This window comes from Trichoplusia ni, unplaced genomic scaffold (assembly GCF_003590095.1).
Source record: "Trichoplusia ni isolate ovarian cell line Hi5 unplaced genomic scaffold, tn1 tig00003069, whole genome shotgun sequence".
Lineage (NCBI taxonomy): Eukaryota > Metazoa > Arthropoda > Insecta > Lepidoptera > Noctuidae > Trichoplusia > Trichoplusia ni.
The window spans coordinates 50,326-75,831 of NW_020800322.1; the positions used below are offsets into that span (position 1 = coordinate 50,326).

Consider the following 25,506-nt stretch of genomic DNA (forward strand, 5'->3'; position numbering starts at 1 on the left):
TGCGTGTTTATTTTGAAAATATATCTCGATGCCAAGGAATGATTCGCGACAGGCGGTGACGCGGACACCGCGTACCGCGCCGGTAAAAGTTCTTTGTCACGGCATACGTATGCACTTTAACAGCGAGACATGCAATAAGCACGACTAAATAAAAAACCAAACAACAAAGTTGACACACATAACAACTGACAGAACAAATTCATTTACGTCAGTGTTTCAAATCGTCGTTACAGAGTGATAATAAAAAATATGTGTCGAGAAATGCTTGTTTATTTATAAATGGAAATGAGAGCCATCATCACTTCAACAATAAATTTTATTTAACTGCAGTCCTGTATTTGATATAAACTAGATCAGTCCAATCTTTTTATAAAGCTCATTAAGCGTATAAGGCCTATAATTATCCTTGCAACATCGTCTTAATGTCGTCCAGTTTCCGGATGCTAAGTATTGGGTCTGCAGCCCGAATTAAATCTATGGAGGTCAGAGCTAATAGTTTTGTTGGTAAGTCGATTGGCCGGTGAGATAGTGCAAGCTAGTTACTAGTTCAACGAATGCTTGGAATTCCATTCATCGCAGGAAATGTCAATAGCTAGCCTATTGGAAATATCTCAGACCTTCGGCATGATTGAAAGTGCCTGTGTAAGTAGATATAGCATTTGTTACTTTTTGTCGAAAGTAGGGAATTGTTTATTTGATTAATCTATGGTAATAACATTTTGTAATCCTTTCATAAAAGCGTTTCATAACTCGTCTCTGTAGGGTTACGTAATGGAAGAAAATGACAACAATATTTCAGTTGCGTTTGTTCCTGCGGCAAGCTCCCGCGCCGACGCTTGTCGCTACTAAATTATAATCGTCGCCTTTGTAATGTGTTTTAATGAAAGGGTTTTAAGTTTTAACATGGCTTTAATTTCGTAACAACACGACAATTTAATGTTGGTAACTTGGAGTTGCGCAACGAATGAGTAATAAAACTGTTTAGTGTAGCAATATAACTGGACAAAGCTCTAATGTTAATATCTATTAGTGTAACGACTCGTGGGAAGCTGAGGTTGAATTGCTAACGATTACTTAATGGAGCATACAATTAGAAACTCCAGGAGTTTCCAGAACACCAATAACTAATCTATTAATCAATTAAACAATAAATTATCCTCTTTGGAACATTTTGTCTGCGGTCTTTAATGTTTCGTATTTGTGGTCATGAAATAAGGAAGTGTGAAAGGGAAATAATAATATTTAATTATTATGACTGTGATTTACAATACGCGTAATGCGATAGTAGCATAAGACCTTTATCCGATCAAAGCATTTAATTAAATTACTGTCGTGACGTCTTTCGTACGCGCACAACCAAGGCAATTTCAAAACGCTATCAATGAACTTTACTCTACAAGGCCTATCGTAAATCTACGTTATTCCGGGCTTGATCCTTGCCTATTCCGGATAATATTTCTATATAGTTCTCCGACTCCAGATCTTGGTTTTGTCTAATAAGTTTTTATTGCCACAGAGCAGTACAAAGACTATTCGAGTCCTGTGCTAGGGTGTGAATTAATGTTCCACTAACGTAAAAATATGTAAAGGATTTTTATAATAACTATCGTGAGACTGATTCATTATTAAATTATTAGTCTAGTTTCGGATCGACTCGCGATCCCGCCGCGTCTGCTCATGATTCAGGACTCCGGTTGGGTCCGAAACTAGTCGGGCTACCCCGATAAATACGCGTGAGTAAACCGTTACATCATTTAATAATGTAAAGGATTATTTTTATTTACCTCTATGAACAGCATCAAATCTGCCTTCGACCTTCGAGCGCAGCGCCTCCAGGTCAAATGGCGGAGAGAAGCCATGGTCCACCGAACGACTTTTCGACCTGTAACATGAGAAAATAAATATAAGATAAAGATTTACTTAGGAATTAGCCATCAATTTACCCCTTTTACTACCCCAATATATAAAGGGTTCATTATTGGAATTGAAAAGCTAACTGAACTTTTTCTTGAATAGATCAATTTACCTAGAAGGGCGTATGCTTCGACTGCTACTGCGCACTATATCTTACGTACGACCGTTTACATATTCAGTACAATGAAAACATGTCTGTTTTTATTATTTATTTATATTTCTAACACAACCCCATTATAACAATTTATCATTCTGAAAAATTCAGCAAAAGGACTAAACAATAAGCCAGTGTTATTGTTTACAAGTATTCAATAGTAACTAGGCGTAAACACACGGGGTCAACGTACGTGTAATTGTCGACACTCCCAAAAGACAACGTTCCAAACGTCGTAAGACTGATACAAATAGAACGAGTCGTCTGTCCGACTCACCTACATACGATGCCGGTGAGGGTCTCGACAGATGCACCATATATTGTATGCCAAGATCAATTCCTCGCATCTCTAAACGAATATTTGTCAAGAAATTTGGGTCTTTATTTAGTAAAGCGAGTTAACAAAACTAAGGACCTAAAAACACATCTTCGTTTCCAAATTAATATATCTACATAAGAAGTTCATGTAACACTGAACTTGAATACAGCTTTCATAGTACACTCGACTTGCAAAAGGAAGTATTCATTCTTATAGCCCGAGGTGGTCACGACCAATGAATTTCTTTGGCAATGCGCGCCCGCTCTGTGTCACATTACTGCATTCATTATGAACATTACTTGAGGCCAATCCCGTGTCTCCATTGAAGGTCAATTATACTTGATATAAATTAAGAGTATGACTCATTAATCATAACGAGATAGTACTTGTTATATATGCTTCAATGAATATTGATGGGATTACATAGGATTACTAATTTAGGTCAAAGTTTATTTGTCGAATTGTACAGTTCACTTACGAAATAAAAACAATTTCGTTGTACGGTCTAGTATTAAAAGACAACAATAAATTCATAACGGTTTTATTAAACTATATGACAGTCTGTCGCCTGCAATCCACTCAGCTCATTGGTTGCTATTCATATTTACATAGGTATTTTAAACGGCGTTCCATACATAATAGTGGTGTACTATACTGTATTGATATCTCACTAAGAAGCATGAACACACCTCAAAATATACTGCTGTGCATTATAACCATACTTATAATTATTCGAGCACTTAATCGATCGACATATAACAACACAATTGGCTCTGTTCTAATCAGCAAGTATTTATATAATATCTGCTTAAGTCAATGATAACAATTACTAATCTGTGTTGCGAACTGATTTATATTGTGATTGCATGTCGGTAGACCAAGTCTAATGATGTAAGTAATGTAAATGTGCAAAACAATATGGATACCTTTTAAACGATTGGTCGATGCTTTCGGCACTTCTGGACAGCTGCTGCGAGGCACGCCTAGACCTGCATGCAACAGAGACCACGCTAGACACATACATACGCATGCAATATCATTATATACCATCCAGACAATTCAACCCACATGACATTACATCGAATTTTAAACGATTCCCAAAACGTTCTTGGCGACCAATGTGATTATCGATTTGAACTGTCTGGATTGTGTTCATGTAAAATTCCACTCTGATTCATCAAAGGAAATTTGGATAAACAGTTAGTACATTAATAATGTTTGCGTTCTAAAAATAAGTAAATCAGAGTGGACATTTACATAAAATGTGCGTTTGGCAAACAAAAATATTTTTACGTAAAAAATTAAAACACCAGCAAATAAAAAAATAAACCATAAAAATGCCACATCGATCCATGCGATGGGTCGTTCTGCGAATCATGCAATGTGTAAATAATGACACGTAGTGAATAATGTATGCGACTTTATAAATATTTGTGTGAACTGTTTTTTGGAATAATTGTGACTTTAATTGCGGCTGGAAATTACTTGACCTCATAACTTTCAAGATTTATCGAGGGGCGAGCGGCTCTCGACGCTGTCGATAACGACATTCATCCTCCATTTCGTATGTATAGAGGGCACGTATCGCCGTAAATACGAACATTTAAGATGTTATTACCGGTACTTTAAATATCTTCATAATGTACATCCTCTTTTGGCTTATGTTAATGACGCAAAATGCAAATATGTATTTAAAATGTAATATTTTTCCATTCTTTACACAATGTAACCTAGGCTGCTTATTACTTGAGTAACGTTTAGTCTACAGTGACTGTATTTCTATTTGGCACATATTCTTATGCCTGCCTACAGATTCGAATGCCCTTGTCTAAGTTTAAGTGATAGAAATCAATAAGCAGCGACCTTCGAATTTTGTTGGATTTCCGAAAATATTTATGAATTAAAAGCAACTGATATTTTAAAATGAAACTTTCGATTAATATCACGACGAACAGGAATAAATTACTCAGTAATGCTTTAAAAATATTTTAAATCTACATTGCGCGTTTTACAAGTCATTCGACAAATTAAGACAAATACGTTGAACGGACGATGAGGTTTTACGATTTTATAAGAAGGCACCAGAATATGAAACTAATTAGATTATGTCTCTTAATTACAAGGCTTAATGTAATCCGCGACCCGCGAGTAGATCTAATTACATGTATAATTAGTGTTAATTTAAGGAAGACGTTCAAGTTTAAGCTTATATAAACGCATTGCAAGCAAAGCGCGACCGTGTTCCCGCCGGGGTGCGCTGTACTACGGCCACTTATACATGGCCTGCTACGTTCAGTTTCCTTGAGACATGTCGTGCAGCTATTAAACAATGTCTGGGATCTTCTTAAGGTGGCTGTTTCTCAGGCCGTGACAGCGAAACGTATGTGGGGAGGAAGCGCCGCCTTTGACACTGGGTGGGCGCCGATACTCTCGCATATAACTTATAACTAACATCCGCGACCTGTCAGTTCTTCCCGTATCGTGATAACTGAATGAATGATGTCTGTGACACATTCATACTTAGCATTAATCAATTTAAAAAATATCTACGCTGTAGGTACTTTACTACTAGAGTAATTAATTAATGATACGAAACCGTAATCAATCTTAAGCGACCCTGTTCACGAGTTCATAATTATATGAAATGTCTATGATGTTTTTGGGGGTTAAAATAGATTGTATATTCTGAGTCGAAAAAAACATAAGCCGACATAAAAGTTCCTTACAAATAAGTTAAAGAAAACAAAGTTCCAGAAAAAAAACCTTCCAAATTATTGACCGTACCAAAGCAACTGTTTCCTAACCTCGATTTTTATTCTATACCAATGTTCTTACACCGGCAAAAGAAATACATCATCTGTCAAATTGCAACTGTACTGTGCCGGACAGACGGTCAGTCTTTTTGGCTAAGGAACCCTAAAAATATGAAACAGGCGCAGTATATATCTACTGCGTAGATTTTTTCAATCGATCCACAAATGTGTGCTGAGCCACACACAAGGTAGCTCGCGACTGTAACGAGATACACATCGTATACTATGACAACCTTTTATGTAGAATCCTTCGATGTGTGTTAATGTATAGCAATGCATTGATTATATTACAGAAATCCTTGTTTATAAGCTGATATGCATACTGACATGTTTTTTTCGATCGCGTTTCCGATACAAATAAGTATAGGAATCGCGGCCGGTGGAAAAAAATCTTAATTACTCAAGTCAGTGTCTGCAAAAGGAAATCCTTATGCCATTCCTGTGGCAAATGTGAGGTACGTTTTTTTAATGTAATACTGGACTGGGAAAATGTCAGCAAGAACATTTAAATTACTTCTAATTTATAATTGAATACTTGGTGGTCGCGGCTAAAGATTAATGTTTTAACCTTACATCTGTTGAAACCTTGAACCGAAGCTATCTCACATTAGTTATACTTTCTGATCGTAATATAAATGATATGTAAATACTTTGATTATAATTAAAGCCAAGGCGGAACGGACGGCGGCGGAAATCATTTTGGTACAAATAGCTGCGCAATTACATTGTACAAACTACATGACATAATACATATACTTATGTCTATCTAATTAACTAGTTACTATTTAAAAACAAGGAGCTCGTTTATTATTCGAATACAAATTAATAGAATAATATTGCAATAAATATGTAACAACACTTTTACATATTTATTTATTGTTTGTGTATTAGGAAATTATAGTATCGTCATTTCGTTATAATCGTTGTTAAGTTGGAAGTAAAGTGTTCACATTAAAATTGATAAATACATTGAGATGACACAAGTAAGATTGATAACACCTACATCTTTCTGACATTTTACTCTATATTGGGCAACTTTCGCTCCCTTTGACAAAAGATAAAAATTCTGCAGTATAATATAATTGTCACTGTGTACATATTATGATAATAGTTCAGTGGCGAGGAAGTAGGAGCAGTCTACTAACCTATTCCGCGGCGAGGTCATTGTACTGTTGCTGTGGTTTTGTAATACGAACGTATATGTGCGCGCGCGCACGTACCATTCATCTTACAACAAACATAATATCAAATATACATTTTAATGTGATATCAATTTTTATTGCTACATAATATGTAAGAGTTATTTTTTATAATCTCCTTTTTATTATACACGAGGAGATTTTTATAATACGCAGTATTTACATATATGATTGCATGTTTAACAAAATGCTCCAAAATAACCTTATAAAAGGCTTAACCAGTGCTGTAAGTTAAACTTACTAAATGGATTAAAGAAGTATGCGTCATTGCGAGCAATACCGTTTAACCAGCAACCATTAAGTTCAGTAGAATTTAATAACCATTTATCATTCTTTATTTACGTTTTATCGGCATGTAAATTCAACATTACGGATTTATTTATATTTTGTTATGCAAACACATTAGAAGTTAGATTTACGGAAAAGATTTATTTATCCGATTTATTGTTTGTTTGGCTCTATGTCCACAATAAAGTGCTCTGATAAATTGGACGGCTGCAATTACTAACCTTTTTCTCTATTTTTTGCATAATTAGTTTTAGGAATTAGAAGTATTTCTTATTGGGCCATTAGATATTCATTTTTCGTATCACACCATCGTCATTTTGTACATTTTTTTAATTTATTTGATGTTTCAAAACACAAATAAACCTCACTAGAGTTGAGTTTCAAATGAATGAAAAACAAGTGCAGAATTCGACATACCTGTATGTACTCTTCAAAAATTGTTTTTAGATAGTACGGTGGGCTCAACAGCCTTGTATGCTATGTCGGTGGGTGTGTGTGGGGTGGGGCACGAGCACGAGTTGCACAAGCGCCTCCGTCATATTATACGCGTATTCCATGCATATTGCATACGAATACACTACAAACCACAAACATTTTCAAATGAATAAAACTGATTTTGTACACGGGTACAAGTTACTTAGTTCTCCAAAACAATGCGCTCAAAAATAAACTCTTCTCGAATATTAATATCTAAAGAAAAGAAACAACTTTCAAGGTAAATATTTGTTTGCCATGTGACAAGAATTTCATGTGATTTCTAAATTGTTTGATTATTAACAGGTAAACAGATATATCTCGAACTGTGAGCCTTCAGCTGTATCATCAGATAAATTTATCTTGAGAAGTCTGAACATGTGATTATGACACAATACAAACGAAAAACTATGCGAGCAACCCGTACGATGTGGAGTAAGCATGTTTAGCCAACAGAGTGTAACAAATTATACCAACGTAATTATAAAACACTTAAATATGTGTTTGCTTTGCAGATTCGCAATATTAAATTACGTTTCTTATGAAACTCCATTTATACACACATCTTTAGCGAGACCAAAAAGCGAATCAGGTTTAAGGTTACAAGTGCAGCTGCTCAGCGCTCAGCGCGCACGGTAAGGGCCGGTTCAGACAAAAGACGGTAGCGGGAACTGACTAGGGGCCAAGTTTACCTATTGTTCTACATTCTATACAAGCTCAGGCTCAAGAGCACGCAAATTCCAGGAGGGTCAAACCAGGAGTGAACTTAAATCATACCATGTAAAATACGTTCGCAAACGTAGAGACCAACGTACAGACTAGATCACGAATAGTTACTAAAAAAATCATACTCAACTAAAATCTGTATCGAAAAGAATCTCATCATAGAAACTCATAGAACATTTCAATAACATTTAAATCCCGATACTTCAGATGGGCTTATCTTACCTATGAACTAGATTTTCAAACGTGAGTGACTATGATAAAGTTATTTTAATCCTATTTGTTTTCCATAATAGAAGGTAACGCCATATCGCTGCCGGTCGGTGTTAAATGTTAGATGCTAGTTGACCCTAATGACTACAATGGCCTTCTGACGCCACGCATACATGTATGAGAAACGCTCATACAACACCTTATTGAAAGATCGCCGCTCGTAAGCGCGCACTACATTTAATATTGTCGTTTCATATAAGGTAACCAACACAATGCAATGCATGATTCAAATTAATCGTTTCTGTCTACTCATTACGCTTCTAACTAGAATTAATTATAGTTCAAATAAAGGTTCGCAACAAAATGAAATCAATTCGTGATGGATACTGTATCTGATACTGCATCTATGCCATTCTAATTTACTACATAAAGGATTTAACGAATGACTTCATCAAATATTTAATGATTTCGAAACAATGAATAATAGCAACTGTACTGATGAAATTATAATAAATACCATTCAAAATCAAATGCATCAGTCTAAGCGTCCAGCTGCGTCGCGGTCGTCGGTCTTGTGCACTGTGAGAAACTCGTAAGATGTAATTCAAGATGTATTCGAACTATTAATACCAAGGTTAGAGAAATTCGTTCTATTATTTACGTCATCGCAACCGACCACAACAGTTTGTTTGGTTCAGAAAACGTCAAACCGTCATCAAGGGAATGACGCAGGCAGACGGCGGGAGTCGGTCATCGTAGACCTGTCAACACTTAGGCTCGACCGAAGGGCCGTGTTTATTTTCATTGAAAATAAAGCAAGGGATCATTAGTCGTGTTTTGTTAGGCGTTAAGACGCGCGGAAAATAAAATGAGGATAACAAATGAAACGCGAGACTGACCACTTTCACTAAAGTAGTAGTCATGTTCATTCATGAGTTCTTTTTATGTGGAAACCAGGTTACGTTTTCATAAAACAGGTTCAGTTTTCGTATATATATGTGCTCATGAGTGTGATGTATTCGTGACCGTCGTGAGGTGCGCACTCGCCCGTCAGACTCGTTCGTTAATTGCGGGGCTTACAATTAGTTGAGTGCCATTCGCAAACGAGCGCAATTGGCGCAATGGGGAGGAAATGGACATCCATCCTCAAACACCTATAATATACGCATATACACTCATTCGGGCAGAGGACAAACGACTCCGCCAATGTCAGCCCTAGAAATTGTTTTGTAGTAGATCATCCTTAACCCTAATATGACTAGCAAATAAATCCTTAATTCAATTTGGGGTATCCATTGAGAATGTACTTACTCGTGCCAGAAGCTACGACCGTGCATGCTCTATTAGCATCATTAGCGTGATTTTAGTGTTATTATATAATTTAATATAGGTACACTTAAAAGGCAAAATACTTATTTTTTCAATAAAGAGCATTTTGTATATATTTTGCTACCTATCAAGGTTATAATCGTAATATTTATAATACTGGTTTTTGTATTACAAAACAACAGATTACTTATAAGACAGATCATATTGTATCTTTAAAACGGTAATAAGGATGAAATAGATATAACATAATCAAAAAGATAGTTCGTATCAAGTACTTATAAAATAAATACTATTAGAATTGTGCATGAGTCATTAAAATTAATTGCATCACTTGTCGCCTAAGCCGTGCTAAACATGGTATCTTGTAGGCTGTGCACAAAATCAATGAAAACATGGCTGACTACGATTGGAGACAATTTATATTACGGAGAACAGATAAGTATACTATACATATCAAAAACTTTTAAATACAAAAGCAGGACACAAACAAAAATCTTGAAAACTTTGGTGCTCGTAAGAAATGTTGTGAGGACTGTATTTTATGGTAATAAAGTAGTAACAAGTGAAAGAGAAAGTGTGAAAGAAACCAAGTTCGGTAACCTAGAGTAAATGAATCGTAACGAGTAAGTCAATGGAACGGGAGTGTTAATGTGCAATAAAATAAACACGAGTGCCACACATCTCAGTCGGCCGTGCATGAATGTGGCCGTCCTTGTGCAAGACAACATCACCGCACCACGACCGCACTGCGCACACATCTGGGTCAGGTCTCTTTCCGCAGTTCATTCGGAAGTCAGCATTAACACAAACTAGATACATTGTAACGGACACTCAACATATACCTAAGCTTATTTATGTGAACGTGCGAACAGAATTAACGAAAACGTGTGTAGTCACTTCGGACAGTGCAACAACAACAAATAGTGTTGATGGTAAGAGAATACACGGTAATATTCTTTACAAACTTTGTAATTGGTAAAGAGTACCTGCTCTTGATAGAAAACTGTTATTTAACGGTTGACTAGATACCAAGTAACTGAGGAACAAATCAACAAATATTGGAGAGAAATCAAATGAACCCTAAACCTAACATTGAGTCATCTACATCCTAATCCTGCTAACATTTGAACAGATAGGTGCGCATCCAGACGAGACACGATTTCTAGATGATTAACCTGTGTTTCATTATCTACAGGCGTTTTCACGGCATCACCTGGTTTGAAGGATTTGTATGACTAGCACTTAAATAAGATTTATGGTCGGCATTTCGTGCACGAACATTTTCGTTTCATTTTTCGAAGAGTAAAATACCTGTAAGCTTCCACATTATGATATTGCTTGGTCACGTTTACGAACTCTGCAAATCATTCATCGTCACGTATTATGCAGTATTTAAAGTTATAAGGGTTACAGTTTTAGATGCCCATGAAGTATTCACATATTCCCGTTTACGATATTACAAGTCATAAAAGATATGATTCTGAACAATATGATGTGTTGCCAAAGCATATGGTGCATCACAAGCAAATTGTCCAAATATTATTACAATTTCGTGGAATTGGTCATTAATTTGTAAATTAATGCCAAGTTAAATGCACGTGGGTGCGCAGTATTCAAAAGGAAGTAAACAATGCCGCCAAGTTTGACTCGCATCAATGTGGATTTTGTCTAAGTTTAGGTTTGGGGCTGCTAGGACCGAAAGTTGTTGGCAATTCTGCTCACAAAAACTTAAATAATTGAGAGTAAGCTAACATAAACCTTGATAACATACATAAAATAACCGACTCTAATAAAATATTAAATTCGTGTGGAACTAAAGTGGGGTAAACACGAGTAGAAACAGGGTCGGGAAGGAAAATCTCCGAAACCAATAAACGGAGACAATTTCGGTATGTCGGGAAGCTACGGAAATTGCTATATTATTTAATAGGTTATGTTCTTGGGAAAAGTCTTAGTTTGCCAATTGGGAATGCTTACAGGTGACAACTTATGAATACGGAGTAACACGTCCATATTCATAACTGCGTGCTCTTGTAAAAGATGATTATAATGAGGGCATTTATATTTTGATAAACACGTTTGGGTAGTCACGGCAGAAAGCTAAGTCTCGGTGGGCGTGGTGATTACGTCAAACACTCGTATTGGCCGGGATCAGTACAGTTACGCCTTTAATCGAATACTAACGTTATTGATCATAAAAATAAAATGAGGATAAGAAAAAGTATTCACCATAAAAAGTAAAAAAACGCTTTAGTGACTCGTAATTTTAGCAATTAATTCTGAAATGAAACTACTTTTACGGATTTTATCGCGGTTTTAATTTTAGATTTTTGTTCCCAACGTTTCGAAACCTTTGCAGGTATCATGGTCACGGGCAGACTGAGATGGTGTTCGTCTTGACAGAAGATGTTGCTCGTTCTACCTTCATATTTTAATTAATTATTTGTGGTCCGACCTACGCAGTATGAGCTCACTGTGTCTTGATGTCTTGCAGCGCTGCTCTTGGGTTTGGCCTTGAGTTTATTTATTATTGGATCCCAAGTAGGTGATATCTTCCAGCCATCTTCTCTATTGAAATTAGGGTGTTTTTTAATCTCAATAGCCTCGCGAAACATCCTAGGTAGGAATTTGGATTCTTTAGCGAGGATCTGTGGTTGGTCAAATCTAATATAATGGCTGGAACCTTCAGCATGTTCGGCGACTGCAGACTTCGTTGAGCGGCGGTGTTTGACGTCAGCTATGTGTTCTTTAACGCGGGTCCCTATGCTTCGTTTGGTTTGACCGATGTAAGAGAGGCCGCAGTCACAATCTAGTTTGTATACTCCTGCATCTTGTAGAGGTATGTGACACTTGACAGATGGTAAGGACTGGCTAATCTTCTTGGGCGGCTTGAAGTATGTTTTAATTGAAGCTCGCTTCAGGATGTAACCAATCTTGTCAGTGACTCCTCTGACATATGGTAGTACAGCAGGCAAACGATCAACAGTGGCTGGCTTCACTCGGTTTCTGTGACGGGGCCGTGGAACTTGGAGCTTGTTGTCTCGCAGTACTTGCTTGACGTGTTGAAGCTCAGCGGCAAGGTGTCTGTCATCACAGAGTCCGTGTGCTCTCTGAAACAAAGATTTTCCCACGGTAGCTAACTGTTTAGGGTGGTGGTGAGATTCACCGTTTAAGTACCTATCTGTATGGGTCTTCTTTCGATACACGGTGTGACTTATGGTCTGATCAGGATTCCTTTTAACTAATATGTCTAAGAAGGCAAGAGATTTATTATCCTCCAACTCCATAGTGAATTGAATTTTGTTATTGATGGAGTTGAGATGTTTTAAAAATGCATTTACTTGACTAGATGGTAAAACTGTGAAAGTATCATCTACGTACCGTTTGTAGAACCTGGGAGTGAAAGGAGCTGTTTTTAAGGCTGTCTCCTCGAAGTCTTCCATGAATATATCGGCGACTACAGGGGATACAGGCGAGCCCATCGCTACACCATCTACTTGTACATAGAATTTATTGTTCCACAGTAGGTAGCCAGATGTGAGGCAGTGCTCGAGAAGTTCTGCATATTCTAGAGGTAGGTTGTTCTCTGCTAGCTTCTTGGAAACAATTTCAATACAATCCTTGACTGGTAGGCATGTAAACAAGGACTGTACGTCGAAACTAACCATTACTTCATTGTCATGAAGATGTAGATGTTTAATCTCATTGACAAAGTGGTATGAATCCTTCACAAACGCTGTAGTGTTGCCTCTGAGTGGTGAGAGTGTTTTCGCGACGTGCTGAGCCAATCTGTAGGTTGGTGTGTCGATTTGGCTTACAATAGGACGTAGCGGGGCGTTTGGTTTGTGTATCTTTGGCAACCCATACAGTTTAGGTGGTTTTGCGCATGTAGGTATTAAGTAGGTAACATCTAGACTTAATGCTTCGGAGTGTTTCTTAACCAAGGCGGTGGTAGTTGTTAACACCTTTTTGGTAGGATCAGTTTTCACTGGTTTATATGTACTTGCGTCCGACAATAGATCTTCTATTTTAGCATTGTAGTCCGATGTATCCATGACGACCGTAGCGTTTCCCTTATCTGCACGGAGTATAGTTACATCTTGTCTGTTTTTGAGGTTCTTTAAAGCGAGATGTTCGGCTTTAGGGAGGTTTGGTTTGGGCACTACACTTCGACGTAAAACAGATGATATATCTTGGCGTATCGCCTCCAAATCTTCCTTCCTCACGTTATTGTTGAACAGGCAAGTCTCAACATTGCAAATAATGTCCTCGTACGGTATTCTACGCGGTGTTACAGCAAAATTTAAACCTTTTTGTAGTACTTGCACGGTCGGTGGATCTAACGTTTGTTTTGACAGATTTATAACTGCGCGTGATTGGTTGACGTTTGGCGGGCGCGTTCCGTTTTCGTTTATTGTTTTGTTTGACGCGTTCGATTTTGAATTTAATTTTTCATATTTATTTATTAAGTTTTGTTTGCTTTCGAGATATTTGGTGTTTTCGCGCTTGTTTAGTTTTTCGAAGCATGTATTAAAATCGAAAGTTGATAAAACTGTTTTCAAATCATTAGTCACGATCTCAACGGTTTTGTTTAAATTTTGTAGGTCGGAACGAGTTTCATGAATTTTTAGGACGAGTAACTTTTTGCTTGCCTGATGGAGGATCTTGGCGCTCCCTCGTATGTCTTTCTTAGGTGATATCTTGAGACACGTTGGGATGAGATTGTGGTCACGGCATCTCTTCAAGAATGCTAAAGATGTTGTATATCTTGCGCGCTTAGTCTTGAGATCTTCCAACCGGCGTATTTTGTTTGCTATGTCCAGTCCGTACTGGGTTACATAGTGGTTTCTTAGGTTTACGCGAATGTTAGACATTGAAATGAAACTACTTTTACGGATTTTATCGCGGTTTTAATTTTAGATTTTTGTTCCCAACGTTTCGAAACCTTTGCAGGTATCATGGTCACGGGCAGACTGAGATGGTGTTCGTCTTGACAGAAGATGTTGCTCGTTCTACCTTCATATTTTAATTAATTATTTGTGGTCCGACCTACGCAGTATGAGCTCACTGTGTCTTGATGTCTTGCAGCGCTGCTCTTGGGTTTGGCCTTGAGTTTATTTATTATTGGATCCCAAGTAGGTGATATCTTCCAGCCATCTTCTCTATTGAAATTAGGGTGTTTTTTAATCTCAATAGCCTCGCGAAACATCCTAGGTAGGAATTTGGATTCTTTAGCGAGGATCTGTGGTTGGTCAAATCTAATATAATGGCTGGAACCTTCAGCATGTTCGGCGACTGCAGACTTCGTTGAGCGGCGGTGTTTGACGTCAGCTATGTGTTCTTTAACGCGGGTCCCTATGCTTCGTTTGGTTTGACCGATGTAAGAGAGGCCGCAGTCACAATCTAGTTTGTATACTCCTGCATCTTGTAGAGGTATGTGACACTTGACAGATGGTAAGGACTGGCTAATCTTCTTGGGCGGCTTGAAGTATGTTTTAATTGAAGCTCGCTTCAGGATGTAACCAATCTTGTCAGTGACTCCTCTGACATATGGTAGTACAGCAGGCAAACGATCAACAGTGGCTGGCTTCACTCGGTTTCTGTGACGCGCTGCAAGACATCAAGACACAGTGAGCTCATACTGCGTAGGTCGGACCACAAATAATTAATTAAAATATGAAGGTAGAACGAGCAACATCTTCTGTCAAGACGAACACCATCTCAGTCTGCCCGTGACCATGATACCTGCAAAGGTTTCGAAACGTTGGGAACAAAAATCTAAAATTAAAACCGCGATAAAATCCGTAAAAGTAGTTTCATTTCAATGTCTAACATTCGCGTAAACCTAAGAAACCACTAATTAATTCTGACTCATACTAAAAACCTGTAAAGCAGAAAGAAATCCCCGCCGTCCTTGGATTTTATTTGGAATGAAATCTTAAACTTGCTATGTTGCATCAATTGTACTACAATAATGTTGCCACTCTATTTCTCACAATGTAGTGGTGTAACGTACTTGTGTGTGTTCTCGTTTGTACCTAAATCATAGTAAGTAATCTGCATAATGCATTGCATTTCTACGTGACTAAAACAGAAAAAAAGAAAAACCTTTTGTTTGCTAGTTCTCAGGTTACCTCATCAGTTTTTAAAACGAGTACCTATCTACGTGTTTACTGGCCGGTCATAAATACTGATCGGAACTCATTACAATCGGCATTATTTTTATCGTCAGCAACATGTGCTGGCCGCTCACAGTTGCACATCGGGCATTTATTTTTAAATCGTGGTTTATCAAGATTTGAGCCTGTCCTTATATTTGCCTTACCTACCATGTTCTTACTGTCACTTTTTAACTAATGCAGAAAAGTTTTAATTATTCGAACTGGTTTTATGAGTAAATGGCTTTACGTTTACACCTTAAGCGATTGAATACCATAAGTGTTACGCTCATATTAGCACGTAACATACATCATTGCGATCGAGTTGTCTGAAAGCAATGATTTTGTGGTCATAAATATATTGAACAAACGAATCAATTACGTATCAATTGGATTACACAAATAGATCTTGTTCACGCGATGGCTCGTTTGAATCAGGGTTATTATATAAACATCCTTTGAAACGGAAAATCTCACAGCTATGACCAGTGGTTCTAATTCACAATTATTGTACAGTAAAAAACGTATGCAGTGATATCACAAGTAGTCGTGCAACAATGGGCAGCGGGGCTGTGCGAATATGCGCGAGACAGATGCGAGACGCTCGTGTTTTTGTCTTGGAATAGTTTTAATAACAACATGATGTAGTAGCGGCGACGGCGACCGCGTGGACTGCTGGCCGCCCGCCAGCCTTCACAATATAAATCACACACATTTTCAAGGTTTTGCTTTTGAGAAAAACCGAAACGCAGTCTACTTCAAGTAGAAGTGACCCTGTGTCCTGATGTTATGATTTACGAGCAAAAAAACTGATCTCATTAATATGCTGGACTACAAAATAAACAAGCAGCAAGTTATTCAGGAGATTAGTTTATCGAATTAGTTTTGGATGATAAATTGGCGGGTAATAATTTTTATATCGTGCATGTTTTTTACAGATATATTTCCACACTTGCAAAAAGGAAAACGACCTTTCAAAAGTCTTTCTCAGCTACAAAATATTGAAACCAACATCACTTCTTAAACCTGTTTTGAATATGATCACAATTTAAAATTAGGATCTACACTTCCTTACAAACCTCGTCAATACCTCGATTGACACCGAGCAGTGTAATCCAATACGCTTGTATTTACAACATTATTTAACAAAATTGATACTGAAGCGATGTTATCTAACCATCTAGAAAGAAGGTTTTCTTCTATCTATTATTGCACAGCTGGAAATATTGTCACTTTAATTGTACGAATAAAATGATAAGCAATAATAAAAGTTAACTACAACCGTATACAAAGAGTAAAGCTTTTTGGCAAGAATTCAAATTCCACAAAGTGCATCGAGATAAAAACAGGGGCATAATGTGTATTTTTGTGAAAACTTTATTGTTGTGTTTAATTACGCAGAGGTGAAAAATGCTGTAAATAAAATGCAAAATTAAACACATTTTCTAGACAAAGCTTGAACTCTGTGCGTTGGAGCAAAAGGATAGTCTTTCGCGTTTCTATGACCTTACATAATTGTCATTAGCATACGAGTCCAATACAAATAAACAATCTGTCGTCACTGGTATCGGACAAGGACAATATATTAATCACTGGTTTATAACCGCTACCCGCGATTTAGATCTAATTATAATTTCGCATTCGCAAATACATTATATCGTAAGACACATGTTTATAATCTCAAGTGTAGTCACATTTGACCATCCGTTTCCTGTAATATACGATCGTATCACTAAGGTCACGAGCATAACTGTAAATCAGAAATTTGCTTTTATTAGCATATCTACTAGTACCACTAGCAGTGATTCTGGGGAAATCTTTATGACGCATAAAACAAAGGGGTTTCTTTTGACAGACGAATGTAACGTGAACGTTCGATGGCGGAAGCTACGTGGAGGCTGCACGACGGGCATGATGAAACCACCACACTTTGTGACGCCACCACCGCCACCGGTGCGATGCCGACTCACGTAAACTTTAAACCAACAATATTGTGCCCATATTTCCGCGTGCTTAAGATGAATCAACTAGTTAAACGCCCACGCTGCTACCTTTTACTTATTTTAATCAAATAATATAACCACAATCGGGATATAGTTGTGGATGACTACGCGGAACATAAAACGCGTGGGCGGATGTTAGAGGCCTTTATAAAGTTGTTGTTATGATTTCCATAATACGTTTTGGACCGAGTTTGTATTGTATTTGTATCAAAGTTTGGAACTACTAAATACATCTATAGTAATTAAATACTCTGTATGAATGACTTAACCTCGTTAAGGTAAGGAATGTGAATGGACGCCATGCTGCGTTCGATACAATGTGACTTACATACAAATTATTTTCCTAGTATTCCGTGTTGGTTTGTGAGAAAGTGGTTTTACGTTAGCCTTACGTAGCAAAGAAGTCTATGTGCGTAAAACGCGAGATAAATATAAAAACCAAAGTAGTGAAAAAGAAAGGACAGTTACGGAGTTAGCACAAGCCGCGGAAGACTGAGTAAGTGTATACATTCAGCAAATACGGACGAACAAATTCAGCAAATTTGACATTACTTCAAGTTCCACACGTCGTGATCAAATATTGATGCTAATACATTGATTAAACGCTCGATACTGAGGTAACCAATTAGTGAATATTTATAAAGTATACAAATTATATTATGTTTGTAGACGTACTTGACGCTAAACACTTCCGCTAATATAAAATGTTACTATTTCAGACGGAGAAAAGTAAAAACAATTTTTACCGAAGGACATAAACTTTTCATATCAAAAATAATTTATGTATAAAATTAGGGATACTATTGGTTCTCTATAAGGCCCAGAATGCAATTCGAAACATCTTTTGTTTTTCATGTCACTTGAATGGGCAAGTATTTTCTTGCTTTCCAATCACTTTCCCTGGCAACCATAAAAGTTATATTGATACACATCGATACCTACTAACTCTACAAGTGTAACATTGTATTATGACGTGAGTTTCCTATGTTTTCCTACGTTCGGATCTAGTGATGACTTGTGCACATATTTAATGTTTGACAAACACATCCATACACTGAGATTTCAATTTCCATGACGTTACTGATCTCTACAGATATTAGAGAATCGATCCAGATGTTTGTTCATTAGTCATTGAAACGAGTTTATACCATTTCAATAATTTTTTCTCTCTGTTTCGTTAGATTTCATGATGAAAAATCAACAAATAAGGCTTGTTATGGATGGTTGTTTTCCTTCATAAATATATGAGTCTTTAAAATAACTTGTAAAATCCGTTAATGTGTATATGTATAGCAATATTATTTTTACTATATCCCACAGAATTTGAATCAACACGGAAAGCGATAAAATCTAAATTAATTTTTCGATATCGCGAGTTTACTTTAAAACGATAACGGGTAAGCGGCTTCAACTATTACATGTGAATGTAAGGAAATTGATTGATGTAATATAACGTGTGCTCTTCCTGAAGTGCGTCACGGTGACGTACAGCGTTATCACCACTAGCTTATATCGACAAAATAACTACTTAGCAGCAGTAAGTACATCTTAATGATGAACAAACGCTAAGCGTATCAGTTGATTTAGGGTTGAGCAAACTAAGACTACGTTCAGCGGTTTCAACACTAATGAGACTATAAATTCAACAAATATTTGTGATTGTATGTAAAATGTTCCTTCTGATAAAAATAATATACACGTAAATCTAGATAGCGTTCGCACTGATTTATCAAAGCAGAATACTCATAAATTTATCGCGTACCTATCTGTGTACACAATATTACATACATAATGGAAATTTTTGGTGTTTAAAAATGTATTTATGGCTACACCATTTTTCATGTAAAAGGCATAGAAATATGGCACTCCAGGTATGAGAAATACGCTTAGTTTACGCTATTACGACATTGAGTGGAGTATGAACATGAATGTAATGGTTTTGTAGTTCCACCTGCAGTGTCATGTAACCCTGAGAGGTGCACACCTAGTTTACAAACAAACAATCGGACTTCAAGCACTGGGTCAAGGAAATCTTGTGCCCGAGCACCACCGCTAGCTCTACCATACACATTCTAATCCCGTAAAAGGTATACGAACATTATATCACATTGCATAGATTAGCTTCAGTTATAATTATGAAAATATTATGGATTTTTGAGACTTATGAACCAAATTAGTAGGTTACTATTGGTTCAAAACAAAGCGGGGTTAAAATGATATCGACAACGATACCTGTTTTTCAGCATATTATCTGGCACAAACACGTTCCACCAGGAGGGTCGCTTCTGGCGGACGTACATTGGAGTATCACTTTCTTCGTCGGTATCATTTCCACCTGACTTCCTTCTCTTTTTCCGTTCTAACTGCAACCTCGCCGCCCACGAGCGTCTCCGACCCTTGTCGTTAGCTCCGAAACCTTCTGCGCCTACGGGTACAGCTAGGGAGGCGCGACGAGGAGGATCAGGCGGCGGGTCGTCGCAGTCGCTTAGCTGTCTGTATCGTTCAGCGAACGTCGCTTCTGATGCTCGGCGGCCGTTGGAGCCAGATCGTGATGGAGGCGGTGTTTCAGAAACTACGCCATCGGCGCCGTCCCCGCCGTCAGCGAAGGCCTCGTCTTCGTCGGTGTCGGCGGCGAATGGTTCCCCGCTATACCGGCGCGGGGACTCGTCGGCGGACTCCTGCAGGCTGGCGAGCTGCAGGCTGGGCCGGTGCGTGCGCAGGCCGCGCGGCGTGCGCCCGGCCCGGCTCTGCAGCCGCGACAGCGCCAGCGGCACCGGCGACTCGGTCAAAGTCGGTTCAACACTCATTTTGAATAGCACTAGAACTCGTTAACTGTCACACTTCATTCGATTCAGGGTGCCAACATGACAATTACGGCTCTGTCATTTTCGGCTTGATTTGATCGAAATTTCGTTGAATCACTGTACCTACGCAAATATTTCATTAGTTATTGTTGCATTTTAAATAAATCCCACTTTGTGTCATCACGTTGAATACAAATACCCTTTTCAAACTTTTTAACTTGTGTTGATAAGTCATTTTTTGATAATTATTCTTGGTTCGGTAGAAAACCACAATAAGTCCGCAAGACTTACAAAGATAGGATGAATAAACAATACTTTAGAGACAGAGCAGGATATGCAGCAAAATAATACACAATTGACGGAATATAATTTTGTTTTGAATACTGTGGCATCACAATGTTGATAATAAGCCAACAATAACATGCATCCCGCAGTTATATTAGTAAAATTATTTTCCTTAGGTGCTTAGACCGCGATATACCATTTATAGCTTGTGCAGCGGAAACAATAACCCATGGTATAAATAGGCAGCAGGTTGTGCGACAAGTGCCTGCGCTGTGCCATATAAGCAGGTGACTGCAGCTTTCGTAACAGCCGAGCGGCGGCCGCGCGCCGTCTGTCAGCGACTCGTGCGCAGGCCGGCAACGTGCGCCGGGGAAAGTTGCCACCGTCTTGCATAAATACGTAGTAACTATCTCATATAATCACCATCGATTTCATTATCATTTTACACATACTTATAAAATGTATACGATCGTAAAGTTGGAACGTGGCCAAAATGCCGGATACATCGGGTTTTTACGATTTACCAGTGCCATCACACATAAACTGTATAAATTATGGTAGCAGCTTAAATAATATTACCTACTTATACCCGTTTTGCGTAGTTCATATTTGCTTATTTGAATAAAAACATCAATCTGTAGAATTTGAGATAAGTTAGGGAAACAGTAAGTAAGTCTTAAAGCTCCTATGTTAAGATAGTATGCTGTTAAACAAATTATAGATGGTCGGACGCAAGGTTGTTTATAAAAATAAAAGCGACATGACCTGTTAGTAATTGCTAGTTATGAGGGTTGCATTAATTAGTGTCCATAAAACTCATTTAACTGAGTGTTGCAATAATTTAAATACAAAAAAGTTAAAATTTGCATCATCTTTTACTACTTGTGTCATTCGCGTTAATTACATTGCTCTGTCGTTACCAGTGTGGGCACAGTATAAGAAATAATAAGAACTGTAAGAAACTAATAATGGTTTCGACCAATATGAATTAGTATGTATATGTAAACAGTGCACAGGAAGTCAAATTCAATATTTCGCAATATTGTATCTGGGTCAAGCAAGTGTCTATTAATGAAACTAATAAAGTCTAGGACGCGGACGACGTGTCAACGATGAAGCAAAAAATATAATTTTAGCGTAGAAGGCTTGTCCACTTATTAGTATAAATATGGCCTTATGTGTATCAAAGTCAACCTACAAACGTCAATCAGGCAGCGAAATGATCGCTCAATGTCGTCGAGGAGATTAACCTCTCGTGAGGGCCCGACATCCGACCCTGCCGTATCGCATTTTCTAATGAAAACCATTCGTTCCGGAACAAGTCATTTCTCTGAGTACGCTTCATAATTATCTATCGAGATGAACACGAGTCGTTCTATCTCGGGCGGAGATAGACGCAGATGAGACATATGTTCGTACCATAAAACACATTGCTACTTGTTGACGCCTACTAATCATTGTTGTTTATAAACGAAGATAAAACGGATAAACAAGCTGTAAACATTATGTCGTTTCCACTTCTCGTAATTCATATAAAGCTTTGATGTTTGATGATCGTTAACGCCATCTTTGAAGTGCCCCCTAGGAATGATATTACTTTTACTAGTCACAATTTGACCATATAGATTGACGCCTATATCAAGAAAATAAATACTATAATAATATGCAGTGTTACTTAAAGACGCGTTACTGAGGTGTTGTTTAATAAACTAAAATTACAAGGCGAAGCTTAGCGGAAACTATCTGAATTAATGTTTGTATTATCAGTACCATTGATTTTTTCTCCTTCACATTCTGTAAGCACTTTATTTCGATAACAACAATCAACGGCTAAATTGCAAAGACAATTACCTATGCTGACTTTAAATGGAACCTAGCCTGAAATCAGGGGTGTTTAATGAATAAATATGAACGAAATAGGTCTGTAACTCTTAAAGTTAGAAGAGCATCAATTATTCAAAGTAAGTAGCGTCACGAACACAGCAAACTAGAAAGCAAATATAAAGATATCGCAGACATAAAGGTATGTTTGAATACTATTATGTTTAATCAAACTACACGTGACTACTCTCTACAGATACCTAAACAAGTGTAATGTTAGCTATTGCAGATAGGGCGAGACTAATAGAAAAGCCTTGAGAACAACACATAATCTCACTTACAGTGGAAAATGTCTAGCGTCTAAATCATTACGCGGTTTATGTTAATAACGCAAAGGGTGATAAAGCACGCACAAACGCTCGTAAATGTGTTGGCACCATTACTGTTCTAGCCTCTTCGTAGTTATCTCACGTCGTGTTCTAGAGACCTTCTTCTGTATCAGCACTAAGAAAATAATATTCATAACAGGTTCCGACCTTCAGACAATAGACGTAAGTACAGCCACTCAGATAAAGGTTTCAATTATTTTGATAACAGCGCTCAAGTAAGAGCGAGAACTTGCTTCGTGAGCGACGTAGTAGACGCGTTATGAGATTTATTGGTTCAACTATCACTTCGAGGGAAACGATAAACTTGAGAACGTTGTTCATGTACATTTATTATGGTAAATACTGTGAAGCAACAAAGGAATCGACGGAGACTGTCAGATAGGATCGAACACGGCGCTGGGTCACGACGCGACGCGAAAGCACACACAATCTCAAAGTCAAAACATCGCGTAAACAAAGAGGTCAGCGCACGCGACGCCAGATTTTATATCAGATACATTCCAACGAGTCCAATGGATACCACAACTTACAACAGTTTCCTTATAATTTATCGATTTGAAAATAATTTTAGATTTACATTTTGGACTTAAGAAAAAGCGGTGTCGACGCGCCGGCGATACTTGAAAAACATCCTAATATGCAACAAATTGTGGATATAGGTTATGCATCAAGTGTTATTTATAATATTGTTATATTCAAGTAATGTTAATTTAAAAGCAATACAAATTAGACAGATGTTCTAACGCAAACTGGCTCCAAAAGTTGCCAATTCCAGGTTGATTTTTCATCTCGAAGGCATTTTTTTTACAAAATATAGGATGTTAATTATCCGTTTATTACTACACGCTCGTGTAAATTTCTACAGCACGATTACCGTGACAAACAATTCATTTAGCTTTGCTTACGATTTCTTCTAAGAACTGATCACGATGTCTCTCTAAACTTTGAATAAATGTGAATTTAAGTGGCCATGTCCGCTCTGAGAGCCTTCAATACACTTTAAGATAACAAAATAGTTTTATTAGGTAGGTATACACAACAATGCTTTTAACATACAAAATACTTCTCTAATGTGCAATTGTCGCATAATGTTCAAGATTTTCGACTTCTATTGGACCAAGCTGATATGGTCCAAAACAAAAGTTAACAGATAAAAATAACCTTGGTATGTCCATTGAAAAGCATGCTAAATATATAATTTACTAGATTTATCTTACATAGAAATGTGAGGAAACGAGATAAGTCCGTGTCAAGGGTCATTAGTTTCTGAGGGCACGGCAGTGCCCCTGCCAAGTCTCGAGCAAAACGGGCACGGCCGTACTATCTTTTCTCGAAGCGATTCGCGGCTGTTTCGCCCCCCCTGTATCTTCGACGTGGACAAAGCTAGGAGTTTAGCTTTTCGGGGAATAATAGTAGGCATTAGAACAAGCTTAAGTTCGAAATTACATGCCAATTGAATTAATGGTTTAGGAGTTACGGTCGATCAAAGTTACACCATTTTGTCACTCACTGACTCACTGACTCACTGACTCACTGACAGATCATCAAAAATCTAAGGTACTTCTAGCAGACTTAGAAACTTCAAATTTTGCACCAAGATAGGTCCTTAGCCACATATAAAGGAAAAATTATAAAAACATTAAAAAATAATATGCCATAGAAAACAATTTTATATTTGCGGTTTGGCAAGAACATTATGTATGGATTTTGACTGCATTGTTAACTTTGTTCGTTGTTTAAGTACCTATTCAATTGGATGAATACATACATAGAATAGAAAAGAATAATATAAATGTAATACACAGACTATCATTAATACAAATTAATACATAAAATTCATAATTCATTAAATTAATAAAGCTAAAACTCCATTGTATTGCGATAAATATTGTATGCGCGCTCGATAGATGGCGTTGTACGTGTCTGAATCGCGCTATGGTTTCGTTACAAAGCGCAGTCTAAGTAGTACTTCAGAATAATTCGATAATTTTCATTTGATAGCGCCACCTGTCTATGAAAAACCATTTCGAAACTAAAAAATATTGTAGTGATAATTGATATTCGGAGAACTTTACGTGTTATTTAGTTTAGTTTAGCTATAGTTTGTAAGTTAGTAGATATATATATGCATATATATATAAGTTTAAGCTTGTTTACATTAGAAGTAACGAAGTCTCAGAGAAGAAACAAAAGAGATAGAGATAGAGAATGGGTTCTAAGCAAAGCAGTAGCTGAAGTCCTAGAAATTATGACACCTAAAAAAAAAGAAAGAAATACACTTACAAAAAATAAATGAGATCCCACCAAAAACATTAAATGTAAAAAAATGCCAAGTCTCTCGATGCAGTCTTTCCATCGTAAAAAGTTTTGAGATCTCATAGAAGCCAAGTCCTATTCAAAATATTTTGTAGTTATAAATCAACATTTAGTAATTGTATCAATAGTTTTCTTTATATTATAATTATAGTGACTTGGCAATGAGCACAAATTAAAAGCTGCTTGATGCCTGGAATTATGTGCAAATGTTACTGACGAGACCAGTGATCAGATTATTTGTTATGTGTGAATCATGATGGTCACTACCGACTACATGCTCCAATACAATAATTAAGAATACCTT

The 25,506-nt window shown here is 37.3% G+C and overlaps 1 protein-coding gene across 17 annotated transcripts in view; it reads right to left on the minus strand.

Moving 5' to 3' along the window:
* The window catches only part of LOC113507684 (TLD domain-containing protein 2), a 93,743-nt gene that overhangs the window by 38,922 nt on the left and 29,315 nt on the right, over positions 1 to 25,506 (minus strand). For 8 of the 17 annotated variants that reach the window (XM_026890591.1, XM_026890606.1, XM_026890590.1 and 5 more), the window contains exons 2-4: positions 19,820 to 20,514; positions 3,314 to 3,376; positions 1,785 to 1,882 (exon numbers count right to left, since the gene is read on the minus strand). In XM_026890591.1, coding sequence (XP_026746392.1) covers positions 1,785 to 1,882; positions 3,314 to 3,376; positions 19,820 to 20,394 — 736 coding nt within the window. In that variant the 5' untranslated portion in view covers positions 20,395 to 20,514. The remainder of the gene's footprint in view (positions 1 to 1,784; positions 1,883 to 3,313; positions 3,377 to 19,819; positions 20,515 to 25,506) is intronic. The other 9 variants (XM_026890597.1, XM_026890598.1, XM_026890601.1 and 6 more) reach the window with 4 other exon arrangements.